The sequence below is a fragment of the Drosophila biarmipes genome, chromosome 2R (assembly GCF_025231255.1).
Source record: "Drosophila biarmipes strain raj3 chromosome 2R, RU_DBia_V1.1, whole genome shotgun sequence".
Lineage (NCBI taxonomy): Eukaryota > Metazoa > Arthropoda > Insecta > Diptera > Drosophilidae > Drosophila > Drosophila biarmipes.
The window spans coordinates 16598546-16615162 of NC_066615.1; the positions used below are offsets into that span (position 1 = coordinate 16598546).

Here is a 16617-nt window from a genome sequence, read left to right on the forward strand (position 1 = left end):
GCTTTGTTTCGCGCCAAATTCAAAAAAGGATATGTTCATCATCACATTTCCTCGACCATAAAACCAAGTTGTACTCCGTAGATCCCAGACAACTTCAAACACGACACCATACATAAACCAATGATTTATTCGCTGTCTCTCAAAACAAGTGAATTGCATACGTTTCTTATCAACAGCACCGCCTAAAACTAGAAGACTTAGTTCCTAAAGAAAACATAACAACTACGGCTTGGGGCAGGGCACATCTTTTGGTCTCCAGCACTTAACTAAGCATTAAATCCGGAGGGATTTTAGCCTGCGAAGAAGCACCTGTAGAGCATATAGAGGATGCCGAATATCCAGATGCCCTTGTAGACCTTGTCCACCACCCACATACTAGGAAAAAGAAGGGAGCATGGTCAGTGGATGCTTGATTTATCATGGGGACGGTTAGTACTTACACCTTCATGTGCCTCCTGGCCGCCGGAATGGACTCGTCCGACTCCTTCAGGATCAGGCGGCGGGCGCAGAGGACGCAGTTGGTAAAGTAGTCGATGAGGTCTAGCTCTATCTTTTCAATAACATAGGTTCGCCGCTCCTTGTTGTTCATCAGCTTCCGCAGCTTTACCGCCTCCGAGTTGTCAAAGTTCCAGACATTATTCGCATAGTACTCGAACACCTCGAATCCCTTGTAGATGCGGTTCTGGACGCGGCACAATACGGGGGGATAGCGAAGAATCCATAGCAGGGCGTCTACGAAGAGGGCCGGCATCCACTGGAAGAGCACCATGCAGACGAAGTGCACCCAGTAGTTTGACTTCATCGAGCCTCCGGGATACCAGGCCACGCCATTCAGCGGCACCTTGTTCTCTATGACCCAGCGACCCAGCTCGATGATCTCCGCCCAGGAGACTTTGATGTCGTTGGAGGACGTCATGTGCGCCACCCGATTGGTGGTGTCCGTGCCCGCGGTGATGTTCCTCCAGCTGGCCACCAGTATGCCATTCACAGCCACATCAACCGGCAGGAAATCTCCGTAGCCGGAGGAATTGCAGTACATGGTGCGAATGACACCCTTACCCGCGCCGATAAGCAGACCAGTGGGTCCGTTGATGTTGTCCGTCCAGCCGGGAATGGGCTCCTTCCAGATGGGGATCACGATCGAGGGACGCAGGATCACGGCGGGTAGCTGGTCGAACTTCTCCACCACCAGGGCCTCGGCCAGGGACTTGGTGTAGGCGTACGTGTTCGGGATGTCCCCGAGCACCTTGCGCTCGATGGTGGCCACCTCCTCGTCCGTCAACCACTCGCAGGCCTGCATCACCTTGTGAGGATCTGCCGGCGGGTCGTAGGGCTTCTCGTACAGCGTCTTCACGTGCAGGTGGCAGTACGCGGTCGAGCAGTAGGCGAAGAAGTCCAGGTGCTTCAGGGTCTGGGCCAGCTCCAACATGTACTTGGTGCCGCGGGTGTTCATGAACACGGCACTGCGGAGAGGTTCATCGAAGCTGGGGTAGGAATAGGGAGTACAAGTTAAGTAATGGGTGAGGTGGGACAGAGTTTAAAATGGTTTGATATTGGGCTTTATAAAACAATATATCATTAGAGGATCTCGATTTTCGAGCGTTAATAGTGATATTATTCGTGAAACATCATATTACGTATTTTCAACTATTATTATTTTAGAAGCATTATAAAAGATTTAAATTTCAGTGTTTTTTAAGGGTAAATATTAATAGACCGGTAAGTAAACTAACTCTAAACTTTTTAGGAAGTATAAAAGGTCTTATGAAATCGACTTTATAAGATTTTCAGAAGTAAGTGACTGATAGATATGTGGATTTACCATTGAAGAACAAGTTACTTACCGCACTGTGGCTGCGCAGTGGTACACAATGGACACCTCCTGGCGCAGCGTTTCCAGGTCCTTCTCTGAGATTCCCAAGCCGGGCGAAAGGACGTCGCCAGCTATGGCCACCACTTGCTGCAGGATGTGCTCCTCGCCGCGGAGCTGCTTCACCTGGTCGAACAACTGCCCACAGCCAACACACACGTTAGTTGATTAATTTCATAAGCCAGGCAATGAATTCTCATAGTTTTCATAATTCCCTGATTCCCACCCTGCTTACCACATTCTGGAATATATCCTTGATGCGCTCCTGCGGATCCTTGCCCTTCTTGGGGCGGATGAGCAGATAGATGCGCTTAAGGCCGCCGCACGACCTGCAGGAATTAATAATATTGCATAAGCCATGGCGGAAATTGGGATTAATGAGGTCACGCATGGAGCAGCTGCCTGCCCACTGGCCACCCACTTTCTAGCCACTTACCGCAGCAGCTTCTCGACCAGGACCTTGCCCAGGAAGCCAGTGCCTCCTGTGATGAACAGACTGCGTCCTTTGAAGCACTCCGCAATGCGGTCCACCTCGTTGTCGTCCACCTCACCTATGGTGGCCAGGTCATCCTTCTCGTACACGAACTTCGGTTTGGCGGCCATCTCAGATAGCTTCTGTCTAAGGGAAAAATAAAAAGCTTGTTCTAAAAAGGAGTATTAAAATAGGAAATGCTTAAAAGCTGTTATTTTTGGCACACGAGAAGCCTAGGAAATAGTTAGAAATATTTTTTGCTGAGATTTCAGGGTCCAAATATTGGAAAATAAACAATTTGATTAAGTCATAAATCTATAGATCCTGAAATCGAGATATAAACCGTCTGACCTAATCTTCAGTCCATTGATCCTAACATTGGCCGTTAGTTGCCTAACTCTTTAGTTCTTATATGCTTAATTTACACATAGAACCTAAAACTGTCATAGAAACAAACTAAAAAGATCTTTAATTATTAGAGTAGTGCCTTATGTTTTATAGGAAGGATCTCTTGATCATATTATTATAAACTTAAGTTCACACCTAAAACAGCTACCTTTTTTAAAACAATTTGACAACCTTATCTTATGACAATTTTATCAGTAAAATATGATACTTAAAGACGGCGTTGACATTGTTGGGTTTTCCTGGCGCACTTATGGAGCCATAAGCACGTAATGGCCGTCGCCACCAAGTGCACTTTTAATTTCATTTGATCTTGGCTGTTAAGTGGTCGTATCGGCCGCATGTGAGTACGACTATGAGGCAACCAACCAGTTAGCCGGCGGAGCGACAATTGCGGATTAGGCCACGTTTGGCTGTTGGCCGACCGACCAATGCCCAGTGGCCACATAACTGGCTGGCTGATTTCTGAGTGTCAACGCAGTGACCATCGAGTGGGCAAGCGGAGCGACACCGATTCGGCGTTACTGCACCAATTAAGAGATTGCCACATCCACATCTGCGTCCAAGTCCATGTCGCATGCCCCACGATTCGCACCATGAGCTTGCCGTGGGCGGTGGAGCATGCCCATTGCCCGAGTCGCAGTCTCAGTCTGAGTCGGAGTCGGAGTCGGAGCACCTTGTGTCCTTCATCCGCCGCTGACGTAAACTTGATCGAAAGCCGTTGGTCCGCTGACACATTGACCCGCATTCGGCACATGCCTGGTTATTAGACGGCGCGGACTTGGACCCCGCTTAACAAGCTGGACTACCTATAATCTTCTGGTTGGCGGAGCGGAGCAGCAACGAGCTGGGGTTGGGGTGACAAGTGAAACCGAAGCTATAACTAGAAAGGAAGTTAGTGCCAGTGAGTCGATGTTTATGTACCCTTGTGGCAGTTCTCATAAGCTAATTCGGTATAAAACCTATAAGGTTAACCTCATGCTAACTTATTTTGATAGATAACTAGCTATCACTTTATAAATTGGTTAAATGGAATATTTTCTCTAGTTATAGGTTTTTAGTAATATAAAATCAATTTGGGGAACAACGTTTTTTCAAAACATTAACTTAACTTAAACCAAAAGTTAACCTGACATTGTGAAAGTGGCCTACAATAAAAAAAAATGTTGCTTTAATATCATAAAAACAAAGTGAAATCAACTAAGATCATGGAATAAAATTCAAAATTCATACTAACAAATGAGTTCACCGATCGTTTCTACATAATGAAAACATTTAAAAGATGTGAAAGATGTATTTTAAAGTTACTATTATTATGGGGACTATAAGGCCATTCTCATCCTGAGCTTACATTACATATTTTCCATCAATATCTTTATGAGTAGGCACGACAAACGTGTCATAAAAAGAATACTACTCTTTGTTGAGCTATAAAAAGTAAACAACTAGTAGTCGCGTTCACTAAAGGCTCACTTTAATGGCAATGTTGAATGTCTTGGTCCCAAATTAAAAGCCGCAAAAGACTCTAGCATTGGGCCCAGAATGGCAAGCCTGCGGCCAAGATCGCAGCCAAAGAGCCTGGTTCATTGCTGGTTCGATACCAAAGACTGCGGCAGCGAACGTGATTTTCGAAAGTGAATAAGGGCAGATGTGTGTTGGCCCGGTTAAGAGATTGCGATTGCCACACTCAACCCGCTGACCCGCTAATCTCGGCCAGCTCGGCTAAGGCAACACTAGTTAAGCGCCGATTATTGCAATTTCAGATCTGCCCCGGGGGCAATCGGGTTGCCATATAAATCGCTTTAAAGGCTGGAAAGCCATAAAACGATTCCCGAGTAGCTGCTAGATACTAGCCAGTCATTGGGAGAACTGCAAACTGCAATTCATAGCACTTGATGCGGTGATTGCATGCCCGACGACAGCTGCACCAGCGGGCGAAGAATTTTCCATGTCCATGTGCATGTCCAGGTGGCTGGCATTTCCCAGTTTCCCAATTGGGAAATAGCCGAAAAGTGCCTGGTGTCCGGTGCTCCTTGGACCGTTTGCATGTGCGGCTTTTCTTCTGGGGACAACCAGTTTGCAGCACTCAGAGATGTCAACAATGCGATAATAAAATCAAGGAGTGTATGCGGATGCCATGCTCCAGAGTCACGAACTATTGAGTACACACAGTGGTTGGGTAACATGTCCAAAGATTCGGCAGAAAAACCAAGGACTCATCAAGTCTCTTTTATCATAAAATCCATTAGCCTTGGACTTTGATTCGCATGCTAATTGCATTAGAGCCACTAAACAGTCTTCGACTTAAACTCATTTTTAAAACATAAACTTCAAATTAATTGTGTGAGTCGGATCGCACCTTCACTTGGCAACGGTGGCAGACCCTTTCGACCAGATACTCGGCTAGTTTGGCAGTTTAGGTTGCGGATTCAGATAGTGTTGACCCGCGCTCACCGAATGCTAAACACAAACTGATCACGAAAAGCGTCTCGCACTCCCAGCCAACCTAATAGAAAATAAACGAAAACAACTTTGGCCCAAACTATGTATCGCCTCGGCTAGTTTGGCTCGGAGCATGGAGCACAGACGGCTGCAGCTCCCCGAGATCTGGTAGCTAGTTTCCGAGCTGGCACACCGAGAAAAAGCAGCCCCATGTCAGGTCAAAGCGATATTTACATATGCCATACGAGTTTCTCATTTCTCATGTGAATATAGGTAGGTAATTGGTGAATATGTGTGTAAGCCCTGTACTACTTTACGTTCATTTTATTAGCTGGTTTAAGGGGTTTCGGTGTATCATCATCGTCGTCATATTTAACTAACTTCTGGTTAAACCCCATGATATTGAAGCCATAAATCCAATACTACTTTTGTAAACTTACCTATAAACGTAAGATTGTTATACGAGGAAAATTTAAAAATTTCAAATGGTACTCGTACAATTTTTATATCTTAAATTATGTGTTACATATATTAAAGTTGTAAAAAAAGTTCCATATCTTATTAGTTTTACTTCTTTTCGAAAGGCAAATCAAGTTTATGTGAATAAACTTAAGACTGCCTTAGGCGTACTATATCCCTCAGATAACTATTATTTCATACTTATAAAATGCTTAATTGATATATTATTGTTTTAAAGAGTCTAACAAAATTTTTAAGGAAAGTTCCGTGGCCAAATTATCATATTATACTAGTTTTTCTTTCTCTGCAGACAGACGAATCCGAAACCGAGAGAGACTCCATCAGTGACACGCAAAACCAGGCGCGGGGCTTCCCCTGAATGTCTCGTAACCCCTCCTAGGCCCCTCGTAACCCCTTAACCCCCTTAACCCCCTTAACCCCCCTTAACCCCCCTTAACCCGCACTTATCCCAACGGTCAGGGGTTGAGCTACTGTGGGCCGTTTTCTCACTTCGCTGAGCTCCAAGTAAACGATCTTCGCCGGCGCCCACCTGTTTTACCTGCTCACCGAGCAAGTGCATCCGGCTGCAGTTAGAACGTGATGCAACTCCTCTTGGCCCAGCCAGACAATTCAATTTTCCGGCCAGGCCAGCCTCGCCAGCGTTGCGCATACGCAGTGTGTGCCGCCTCTCCGTAGGGAAATCAGCTGGCGCCCACCATTGATGCCAGCGAACCGCATCGGTGGGTGGATCGGCGAAAAGCGGCTACCTGCGTTCGCTTTATGGCACACATAAATCCCCATTGCCGCGGCCATTAATCAGGCGGACCTGGTTAGTTACAGTCGGCCAAAAGCGCTCGAACCGAAGCAGGAAAGAAAAAGATACAAAAATGAAAAGACACGAGTAGCAGCCGCAAATTGACAGTGGCATTGACATCGAATCAACGCCGCAGCATCTATTTTATCGGCTGTATCTCAGCCAGGGCTGCAGCTAATCGGCTAATCAAAGTGGCTAAGAGTGGCACCAGTCGACCTGACCTCTGCTAACCTCGCAATTCGGCTAAAAGTAGTAAAATTACCACGTGCAGGTTGGCAGGTTTTTGTTAAATATTTGAAATAGCTTTTGGGAAATAGAAATGTTGTAAAAATGCAAATGGGCTGACAACAAGGTGCAAAGGGAGTGCTTCCAAATACCTGTAACCCATAACACCTCGGAGACCTGATGGTCTAGCTGCTCTATTTTTAACTGGGCGACTGGCACACGACTTGGCCTGGTCAACAAACCCAGGCCCAAAGCCTGGGTTTGAACTTGAACTAGTCTTGCCTCGAGTCTTTGCCAGCTTGCTTAGCTTCGTTTTCGTTTTTCGCAGCTATTTATGCAAATGAAACCATCGGCAGACGTGTTTGCCTATTGATTTTGGGCGATCGTTAAAGAGCGCAGTGTGGACACAATGGCCTGGCCGACAAGACGACACATTTGTGCCCAGTCATGCATGGTGGCCAGAAAGACAGAAAGCCAGAAAGCGAAGAGACGAGTCTCCGAAACTTTGGCCTTTTGCCGGGCCGTAATTACAGACTTCCGGCTTTTGAACAGTTTCGCAGCCCCACCCAAAAGGCGAGTCTCAAGCAGCCAGGGGAGATGGCTATGGGGATGGGGATGGGAGATGTGGGATGCCAGAGGCGCCACAATGTATCCCGTTACAGGTTACAGGGCCATAAAGCGCCTCAAGCGCCGCGACGGCAAGGGCAAATTATAACGCATACGGACACGTAGCCGATCCACTTGCTCGCAGGCTAATTGGACGTGCCCGGCCAGGATGCCCCTGCTCCTGCCCCAGCGCCTGCCCCAGCGCCTGCTCCTTAAAAGTGGGCGTAACATAACAATTGTGGGCGATTTGCATACAATTTGGTGCTCGAGTGGCCAGCACACTGGCGTCGAAATGTTGCTACGTCACGGTTCTGCTGGCTAATAAGTCACCCTGAATGCGCAGTGCTCTGGGCCTTTTGTCCCGCTGACAGCCGCTGACAGGCAAAACAAACATATCAGCGGCTGGCCAGAGTCCATTTGCCGACATTGTCAAGGTTTTTTCCATACATAAGTGTATACTCTATGTACCAAGTAATCTCTACCACCGACGGTCGCTTTACAGGCTGAAAACTGCAGTGGTAAACGTAACAATGGGCCGCAGCCTCATTAAGTGTCCTTTGCAACCTTTGGCAACATGTTGCCGCAGCACTTGTTGCTGCTCCGTGCGGCGCCCCCGCAAAAAGGAGCAGGACCCGCGGCATATAAAGCAGGATGTTTCGGCTGGCATTCGCACAGAACTGTTCCACACTCGACCGGGCAACAAGTGTGTGTGTGTGCGGCCTAAGGATCCCCAGTCCCGACTTCATCCCAGTTCCCAGTTAAAAGGAACCAACTACAAAGGTGAGTGTGCGGTGCCGGTGCAGGGGTGTGGGCACTGCCCTCATTAACTAATCACTTCTTTGGACAACTCCTATCGATGGCAATTCCTAGAAATGCAAGGGGACAGTTTTGAAAAAGTCCCATTACAGTTTGGTTTTAAAACATTTGTGTGGTAACGACTTGGTTCAGAGAGAAAAATTGTAGTACTTTTTATCTCAGAGCTTTTCTTGGTCTATTACAAATGAAAACCTAAATTTGTAAGACTAAAAACTAAACAAAGATTTAAAGAAAGAGCTTTTCTTAGGCGTATTAAGCTCTTCTTATGTATTTCAAAAGATGCAAATCTGAATTTGAAATTGAAAACCAACAAATACGTTGCTAACAAAAAATCTAGAATGTTGTCTAAAAGTAATTTAAAAAATAATTTCCTGAACCCTATTCCTTTGTTGATTTCTGAACCACTTCATAGCAACTTCCCCTTGCTAATTTTTCATTTACTTCTCAATTGGAATTAAAAATACAACTATATAACTTTCATCCAATTATAATGTTCTATCTAAAAATATAGAAATAGACAAGAGAGCGGGTTTGTCTCCTATTTTATTCTGAAAGCAAACACCTGTCATTTGATATCCAGCTATATTTATAACGTAAAATGTGTGCTTTACATGTGCTTAGTTTGAAATATATTTATTAAAAGCCAGCTCCCACTCAGAAACATCAAATCTGATTGTTTAATCCCCACAGCGAGGTAATTTTTAATTGGCCAACTAAACTAAAACCAACAGATTTTGTCAACTTTTCGGCTCTCCCACCTAGAAAAGTAGTAGTTCGGAGAGAGTGGGAAAAGCCCGACCAGGAAATAGTTTTTCCCCCGAACAGGCAGGCAGACACAAGGAGCAGTAACAGCCGTTTCGGTTAATGAAGGCAAATTGAAATATTTATGAGTGCACTTTTGGGGCCCAGAGCAGAGCTACATTTCCATTTGCATTCGCACCTGTTTGTCAGCAGAGGGAAAAGTGGAGAAGTGGAAAGCGGAAGTGGTGGACCACTCGCAGGTGTTGGGCGCCAGGAGCCCGAGAACTGTAAAGCGTGTGCAATTTATGATTTATCGCCGACACTGGACAAGTGAAATGGCCGCCGTATCATTTGTCTTGGGCCGAGTGACAAATGATATTTAAAAGTAATGTGCCACCTGTAATGCCGTATGCATATGCCGAGAATCCACGCGATACATGTGTTGCCAGGCAGCAACTTCAAAGATATCAAACGTATCTCATATGCCATGCAAATCAGTTTAGGCCTGCTCTGAAGCCCTTCTGGTCTCATCTTCCATGCGCCTGCTAAGCGAATTAACGAGTTCGTTATTGATACCTCCCAATTCCACGCCCATTCCCACCTGGGCAGGTGGCTCCTCGGCTCTTCTGCCCAGAATACACACGGCAACACAGTTGTGAATTATAAATGCACATTTCGGCATCGCAAATCAATCAGACATTTGGCAATTGTTGTCTACCCACTTCAAAATGCGCCGACTCCTTGCCTCTGGAGAGGCTGTCTGTCATATTTTCCGAGCCCCGCGGCCGGGGCATTGCAACACATCCAGCTGGAGCCCATAAATTACTAGTTTCCCCTTTATGGGACCCTTGAGTTTTTCCCCCACCTGTTGCAATCGCTGGCTGTAAGTGCAACTTTTTGGCTGCAACCGTTGCTCATCGAAATCGCGGAAAAGTGCGTAAATATGCAAATCGTCAGACGGTTCGTCTGGGCCAGCTCATCGCACATCTCCGCCTTGGAGCACTTGAATGCGGCTCTGATTGCCGCGACACCGAATTAAGCGAGTGCCGCCGAAAGTATGTTAATGCTGGCGGTTGCGAAGTCACCGTTGCTCATCGTCCGGCGACTTGGAGGTCAAGTTTTTGTCCCGAGTTGTCTGGCCAAGTTTTTAATTTTTCCTCATTTTTGCCCAAGCGGAGCACTCAGGCTTCAACGCCGCTGAAGTGCTAATTTGCCACTGGTTGCGCGGGCTGGGAAAACCCCTGATTGCCACTGGCTTTTTATTCTCGCAACTCTGTTGCAAGCTTCCGCATAAGGCATATCAATATTTTCTAACATTTTTGATAAATGGTAAAGCCATTTTTGAATGGCCATTCATGTTCGTTAGTAATCAATAAACTGAAGTGCGAAAAATGTAGCTTTCAAGGATCAAGACAGGTAAATTGTACTGGCTTCCATATAGCCAGGCTACATGGAGAGGTGACCCACACCCATCTTTAAAGTTAGAATATTACATTTCGGGAACAATTTTTGAAATAATACTAAGACCTGTAAAAGCAGAGTATATTAATATGCTCTAGAATTATATTTTTTATTGTTTGCACAAGGTATACTGAGTAAGCTGGTAGTGGTTATACCTATAATACCTATATATACCCTTATCGACCTATCATAACTGCCGTTTATGCGGATAAAATGCTGGGACCTATCTGTATTTAGAGAAGCCATTGGAGCTAATTAACTTCAGTTGATATGTAAAGAAGTATTCAGATCCCTTCAGCCGTCATAAGCCCTAATAAAAGATTTGGTGACACATCTTGTATGCTTAAATGATCATTCGTTGTAAAATCTTTAAAAATTGCTTGTTCTTCACCTAATAACTTTATAATAACTATACATTATAGCTATATTATAATAACTATAATATAAACTGTAACTGATTTCAATCAATTTCAAAATCCAGTTTCATATAATTCTCATGATCAGACTCCTCCGACTAGAGTGCGGAACCCCTCTCGAATCCCTGCTAATGGCCCCTGTGACTCGGTTCTGTTTCTTGAGAGCCCCGACTGCCGCTGGCTTGTGGTTCCTGCCACCTGTTGCAGCTGGCACATCTCCTGTGCGGCGACATGGCACTCAGCGGATCAGCTTGCCTCGGGCAGGCCTCCAGGCCGCCCAGGCTCCCGGGCTCTTGAGGCACGGCCGTCACCATATCCAAAAGCCATAATCATTTGCATCTCTAATGGTGCTGCGCTGTCGTCGTCCGGACGCCATACATCAACTGCTCCAGCCACCCACCCGACTTCCCCTCGACGCCCACGTCCACGGGCGCCTCGAACAAGTGTTAATGCCTGTAAACCTGGTTATATGTCGCTGTGGGTGTGGGCAGTGGGTGGTTCAGTGGGCTGGAGATGCGGGAAAGTGGGTGGCCCATTGTCAGGCCATTGCGGTGGCCTTAATGCGGCTGGTTAACTTTTTACGCGCCGGCCCAGCAGATCTGGCCATAAATATCATGATGGTTAATTAGCAGGACACTTTGTCTGCGAGTCCTGGCTCGTGGCTACTGTTACCCTAAGTAAAATGAACAGTCCTAATGTGATTAAAAGTTGCAATAGATAACGAGAGATGCCGCCGCCTCATAATTATCCCACCGCCACTCCTTTCTTATCCCTGCAGATGGGCATTGCCTTGATGTTCCTGCTGGCCCTCTACCAGATGCAGTCGGCCATCCAGAGCGAGATCATCGAGACGCCCAGCTTGGGGGGCAACTCGCTGCAGGAGTCGGACCCCGAGGTGGGTCCTCCGCAGGACAGCGACCTGGTGGACGCGCTGCTCGGCAACGATCAGAGCGAGCGGGCGGAGCTGGAGTTTCGGCATCCCATCTCGGTGATTGGCATCGACTACGCCAAGAACGCGGTGGTGCTGCACTTCCAGAAACACGGCAGGAAGCCGCGCTACAAGTACGATCCCGAACTGGAGGCCAAGCGGAGGTCCGTGCAGGACAACTTCATGCACTTCGGCAAGCGGCAGGCGGAGCAACTGCCTCCGGAGGGCACTTATGGGGGGTCCGAGGAGGTGGAGGGCGTGGCCAAGCGGGCCAGCTTGGATCGCTTTGGCAGGGATCCCAAGCAGGACTTTATGAGGTTCGGTCGAGATCCCAAGCAGGACTTCATGAGGTTTGGCCGGGATCCCAAGCAGGACTTCATGAGGTTTGGCCGGGATCCCAAGCAGGATTTCATGAGATTCGGTAGGGATCCTAAGCAGGACTTTATGAGATTCGGTAGGGATCCTAAGCAGGACTTTATGAGATTTGGTCGGGATCCCAAGCAGGACTTCATGCGATTCGGTCGCTCTCCTGCAGAGGACTTCATGAGGTTCGGGCGCTCTCCGGCGGAGGACTTTATGAGGTTCGGCCGCTCCGACAACTTCATGCGTTTCGGACGCAGTCCCCACGAGGAGCTCCGCAGTCCCAAGCAGGATTTCATGCGTTTTGGTCGCCCGGACAACTTCATGCGCTTTGGTCGCTCTGCTCCCCAGGATTTCGTGCGTTCCGGTAAGATGGACTCGAACTTCATTCGCTTCGGCAAGCGCGTTAAGCCCGTGGCTCCCGAGTCCAACCAAACCAAGTCCAATCCGGGCAAGCCGGGCGAGAGGAGTCCCGTGGACAAGGCCATGACGGAGCTGTTCAAGAAACAGGAGCTGCAAGATCAGCAGGTGAAGAGCGCGGAGCAGGCAACCTCGGCGGATGAGGGCAGCGCGGAGCAGGAACAGTTCTTTGGCCAGTAAGAGAGTCCTCGAGGGACGCCTCCTTGTAAATAGATATCGACAAATGTACCCACGATCGTAATTGATATACGTATTTCTCCCAACTCCACACGAACTCCTGATGAATACCTTAACTATGAATTTTTAATAAATGGGCTGGATTAAAAATTCACCGTGCTTTAAAAATCTTACCTACTTACGTACTTAGTGTAATATTGAATGCATTGGAAAGGTGTGAAAAAGTCTTTTGCCAGAATTCCAAATAAAGATTGCTTTGTGAATTTCGGTTCAAATAGGCCAAAGATCAGAGTTTCATTTCAAGGGGTTTATAATCATTCAATACCTTCTGGGGCTTATTAAATAGTACATAAAAATTTAAGTACCCAAGGTTTTTAATCTGATTATAAAAAAGTTAAAATGGAATATATCCATATTCGAAAAACTCTTTTTTACTTCAAAAAGTTTTGAATAGTTTTAGCAAAGCCTTAAAAATGTATGGTATGAGCCACAAAACTCAAATTTTAAATATTATTTAATCATTGCTAAGTAATACAACTTCCGCATTTTCTTTACTTTTTAAATGACACTCTTTTGTGAAATCATATACAAGGAATGCTAATTATTAGTCGATCATTTTTGTTCCATAAGTTATTAACTTTAATCAACACATGCCTCCTAAAATATCTTCAGGGATTAGCAATTAAATATTGTGCAGTGTAAGCGTTAATGAAAATCAGTTTCTTAAATTTACTTTCTTATTTGTACCTTCTTTATCGGCATGGTTTGTATATCAATCTTTTTTAAAGCAACATTCCAAAATTAAATTTTGAATTTATGAAATATAACGTGTTTTAGGTATTCGACAACCCTAGACAAGCTGCTAGGATTGTGACACCGCTAGGGCCTCCTCGACAATTTCCAAGATGGTTTGCGTCCCCGCACAGTGGTAATTTTTAGTCCCTCTCATTCTTATCGGCCAGCTGGAAGCATAAGAAACCGCTACTTGGGAAACGCAACTAAAGCGCTTTGCTTTTTCAATTTTATCAGTTTATTTGTTTCCGAAGCTGGCAATCTCGAGTACTACAAACTCATAGATCCACGGTAAACATTGCCAGCGAACTTTGGACGGCGCTACGTCATCAGCGGCACGGGTCTAAAGTCCAACTTGTTGCACCGATCTTGTTGTTTGTGTTGTGTTTTGGCTGCGAGTAAACACAACAACATACATACATACGTTGATAGGAACAGTTTTTGAGCACTTTTAGGACTCTTCCCACTGTTAAACCGATATTTTCTGAGAAGGGAACAGAAAAATGTCGGCACTTTTGAAAATGCACAGAGGTAAGTGTTCCCAGAATCTAATTTCGGGAATTACATAACCACAAAGATGCTGATAGTCCTCTCAACCCGTGAACTCTGCTGATTATACAATGATCTACGAATTCTCCATCCAGTTCAGAGGCTCTTCAGGCCCAACTTGGTGCGCAGCATCTCGGAGGTGGCCAAATATCCCAGGATCACCACCCACTACACGCTGAATCCCCGCGAGAAGGATGACCGCTGGACCGAGGTGGACATGGAGCGCTGCATCGAGGAGGTGGACCTAGTGATCGTGGGTGGAGGACCTGCTGGCATGTCGGCGGCCATTCGCGCCAAGCAGCTGGCGGCAGAAAAGGATCAGGTCAGATTAGATTAATATCCCCATCCCTACTTTTCTAATCCCTCTGTTACCCACAGGAAATCCGCGTCTGCGTGGTGGAAAAGGCTGCCGAGGTGGGCGGACACATACTTTCCGGTGCCGTCATCGATCCCATCTCGCTGAACGAACTCATCCCCGACTGGCAGGAGCAGGGTGCTCCGCTCAACACGCCCGTGACCAAGGACACCTTCTCCTTCCTCACCGGCTCCGGCCGCATCTCCATACCCGTCTTCAAGGGCTGGCCCATGGACAACCACGGCAACTATGTGGTCCGCCTGGGTCACCTGGTCAAATGGCTTGGCGATCAGGCGGAGGCTCTGGGCGTGGAGATCTACCCCGGCTGTGCTGCCTCTGAGGTGCTATTCCACGAGGATGGCAGTGTCAAGGGCATCGCCACCAATGACGTGGGCATCGCCAAGAGCGGCGCTCCGAAGGACACCTTTGCGCGCGGCATGGAGCTGCACGCCAAGACCACCATCTTCGCCGAGGGCTGCCGCGGTCATCTGACCAAGCAGATAATGCAGAAGTTTGGCCTGAACGAGGGCAGCGAGCCGCAGGCCTATGGCATCGGCCTGAAGGAGGTCTGGGAGATTGCCCCCGAGAAACACCAGTGAGTTCCCTTAAAAGTTAACCAAATCCCAGCTTAATTTTCCTTTTTCCAGACCCGGTTTGGTGGAGCACACCATTGGCTGGCCTCTGGATCGCTTTACATATGGCGGTTCCTTCTTGTACCACTTGAACGAGCCCACTCCTACCATTGCCGTGGGCTTTGTGGTGGGTCTGAACTACAAGAACCCCTGGCTGAGTCCCTTCCAGGAGTTCCAGCGCTTCAAAACGCATCCCAAGGTGCGCCACGTCTTCGAGGGCGCAACTCGAATTGCCTACGGAGCCCGTGCCATCAACGAAGGCGGCTTCCAGAGCCTGCCGCAGAAGCTATCCTTCCCGGGAGGCTGCCTGGTTGGCTGCAGTGCTGGCTTCCTGAACGTGCCCCGCATCAAGGGCTCTCATTACGCGATGAAGAGTGGCATGCTGGCGGCGGAAAGTGCCCTGGAGGCCATCAATGCGGACACGCAATCGACGGCTGGCGTGGAACCCACCAGCTATGCTGAAAAGTGAGTTATCAGACCAACTATAAATTGATCTATCAAACTAATTACTATCCTCCAGAATCAAGAACTCCTTTGTGTGGAAGGACCTGTACAGCGTCCGTAATGTCCACCCCTCGTTCCACAATCCCCTGGGTCTGTACGGTGGCCTTGTGCTCAGCGGCTTCTCCATTTTCATGGGCGGTCGGGAGCCCTGGACCCTGAAGCACGGCCCCCAAGATCACGAATCCCTGCAGCCTGCCAGCTCCAGCCAGCCCATTGTTTACCCCAAGCCCGATGGCAAGATCTCCTTCGATCTGCTCTCGTCGGTGGCGCTCACCGGCACGAACCACGAGGGCGACCAGCCCGCCCATCTGACCCTCAAGGACGACCGCATCCCGGTGGACCACAACCTGGCGTTGTACCAGGGACCCGAGCAACGCTTCTGCCCCGCCGGCGTCTACGAGTACGTGCCCAACGAGGAGGGCGGCAACATGAAGCTGCAGATCAACGCCCAGAACTGCATCCACTGCAAGACCTGTGATATCAAGGACCCCAAGCAGAACATCAACTGGGTGGTGCCCGAGGGCGGCGGCGGTCCCGCCTACAACGGCATGTGAAGGGATCCCAGTCATCCCAGCCCGTTTGTGTACCGCAATTGCATTTCCCTAGTTTATAAAATTGAGAATTTGAACTTATGATTCGGAGTTAAGCCTAAAGTTGCAATAAAATTGTAGAAAGAACTCAGGAGATTCAGTTGCCAAAAAGGTTTTATTTAAAATGTTCTACTATCATTTGTTCGGTTTTGTTCTCGTTTTTCTGTTTTCTGTTTTTTCTGTTTAAAACACCAACTTAATAGGTAAATATTGAATCCACAATCAATTTGTCAATTTTTTTTCCAAAACCTTTCATATTCAGTGCACGGATAAAACTTGTTTCTCATATAGTTTCACATATATATTCATGTATAATGTACTAACTTGTTTTTCACCAAAACGGTTGCATGTTCTTAGCTTAGAGTTACGATTTAGTTGTATATGGTTATTTGAACAGACACATCGATGGATACACTTAAGTGGGTGACCCTCCCAATCCAGAATACGCCCCAATCTTTGTGCACCTCCGCATATCACTCCCAGAGCGATCTCCTATCTAGGGTTTAGCCGAACATGTACAGTATTCTCTAAGTGAGTTCAAGCACAAGTCTTTGAATAACTATTAATATCATGATGCTTGTGG

At 47.2% G+C, this 16617-nt stretch overlaps 3 protein-coding genes across 3 annotated transcripts; 2 read left to right on the plus strand and 1 right to left on the minus strand.

Annotated features, from left to right (window-relative positions):
- Nucleotides 1-109: 109 nt before the first annotated feature.
- Nucleotides 110-5241, minus strand: LOC108036643 (putative fatty acyl-CoA reductase CG5065). The gene is made up of 6 exons (XM_017112917.3): nucleotides 5107-5241; nucleotides 2307-2489; nucleotides 2106-2199; nucleotides 1845-2008; nucleotides 441-1484; nucleotides 110-375 (listed from the first exon to the last, which is right to left on the minus strand). Exons 2-6 carry the CDS (start codon nucleotides 2471-2473, stop codon nucleotides 291-293), a joined length of 1554 nt encoding a protein of 517 aa, XP_016968406.1. The 5' UTR covers nucleotides 2474-2489; nucleotides 5107-5241; the 3' UTR covers nucleotides 110-290.
- Nucleotides 5242-7976: 2735 nt separating this feature from the next.
- Nucleotides 7977-12870, plus strand: LOC108036236 (FMRFamide-related peptides). The gene is made up of 2 exons (XM_017112244.3): nucleotides 7977-8073; nucleotides 11506-12870. The coding sequence occupies exon 2, from the start codon at nucleotides 11506-11508 to the stop codon at nucleotides 12613-12615; it is 1110 nt and encodes a 369-aa protein (XP_016967733.3). The 5' UTR covers nucleotides 7977-8073; the 3' UTR covers nucleotides 12616-12870.
- Nucleotides 12871-13554: 684 nt separating this feature from the next.
- Nucleotides 13555-16128, plus strand: LOC108036634 (electron transfer flavoprotein-ubiquinone oxidoreductase, mitochondrial). Its single transcript, XM_017112908.3, has 5 exons — nucleotides 13555-13935; nucleotides 14049-14275; nucleotides 14332-14903; nucleotides 14956-15405; nucleotides 15461-16128. The coding sequence occupies exons 1-5, from the start codon at nucleotides 13908-13910 to the stop codon at nucleotides 15996-15998; spliced, it is 1815 nt and encodes a 604-aa protein (XP_016968397.1). The 5' UTR covers nucleotides 13555-13907; the 3' UTR covers nucleotides 15999-16128.
- The last annotated feature ends 489 nt before the right edge of the window (nucleotides 16129-16617 follow it).

Coding starts and splice junctions, on each gene's coding strand:
- LOC108036643 (XM_017112917.3), bottom strand. CDS start 2,473: ATGGCCGCCAAACCGAAGTTCGTGTACGAGAAGGATGACCTGGCCACC. Junction 2,200..2,306: donor CTGGTCGAGAAGCTGCTGCG/GTAAGTGGCTAG, acceptor TAATTCCTGCAG/GTCGTGCGGCGGCCTTAAGC. Junction 2,009..2,105: donor AGGATATATTCCAGAATGTG/GTAAGCAGGGTG, acceptor GGCTGTGGGCAG/TTGTTCGACCAGGTGAAGCA.
- LOC108036236 (XM_017112244.3), top strand. CDS start 11,506: ATGGGCATTGCCTTGATGTTCCTGCTGGCCCTCTACCAGATGCAGTCG.
- LOC108036634 (XM_017112908.3), top strand. CDS start 13,908: ATGTCGGCACTTTTGAAAATGCACAGAG. Junction 13,936..14,048: donor ACTTTTGAAAATGCACAGAG/GTAAGTGTTCCC, acceptor TTCTCCATCCAG/TTCAGAGGCTCTTCAGGCCC. Junction 14,904..14,955: donor ATTGCCCCCGAGAAACACCA/GTGAGTTCCCTT, acceptor TCCTTTTTCCAG/ACCCGGTTTGGTGGAGCACA.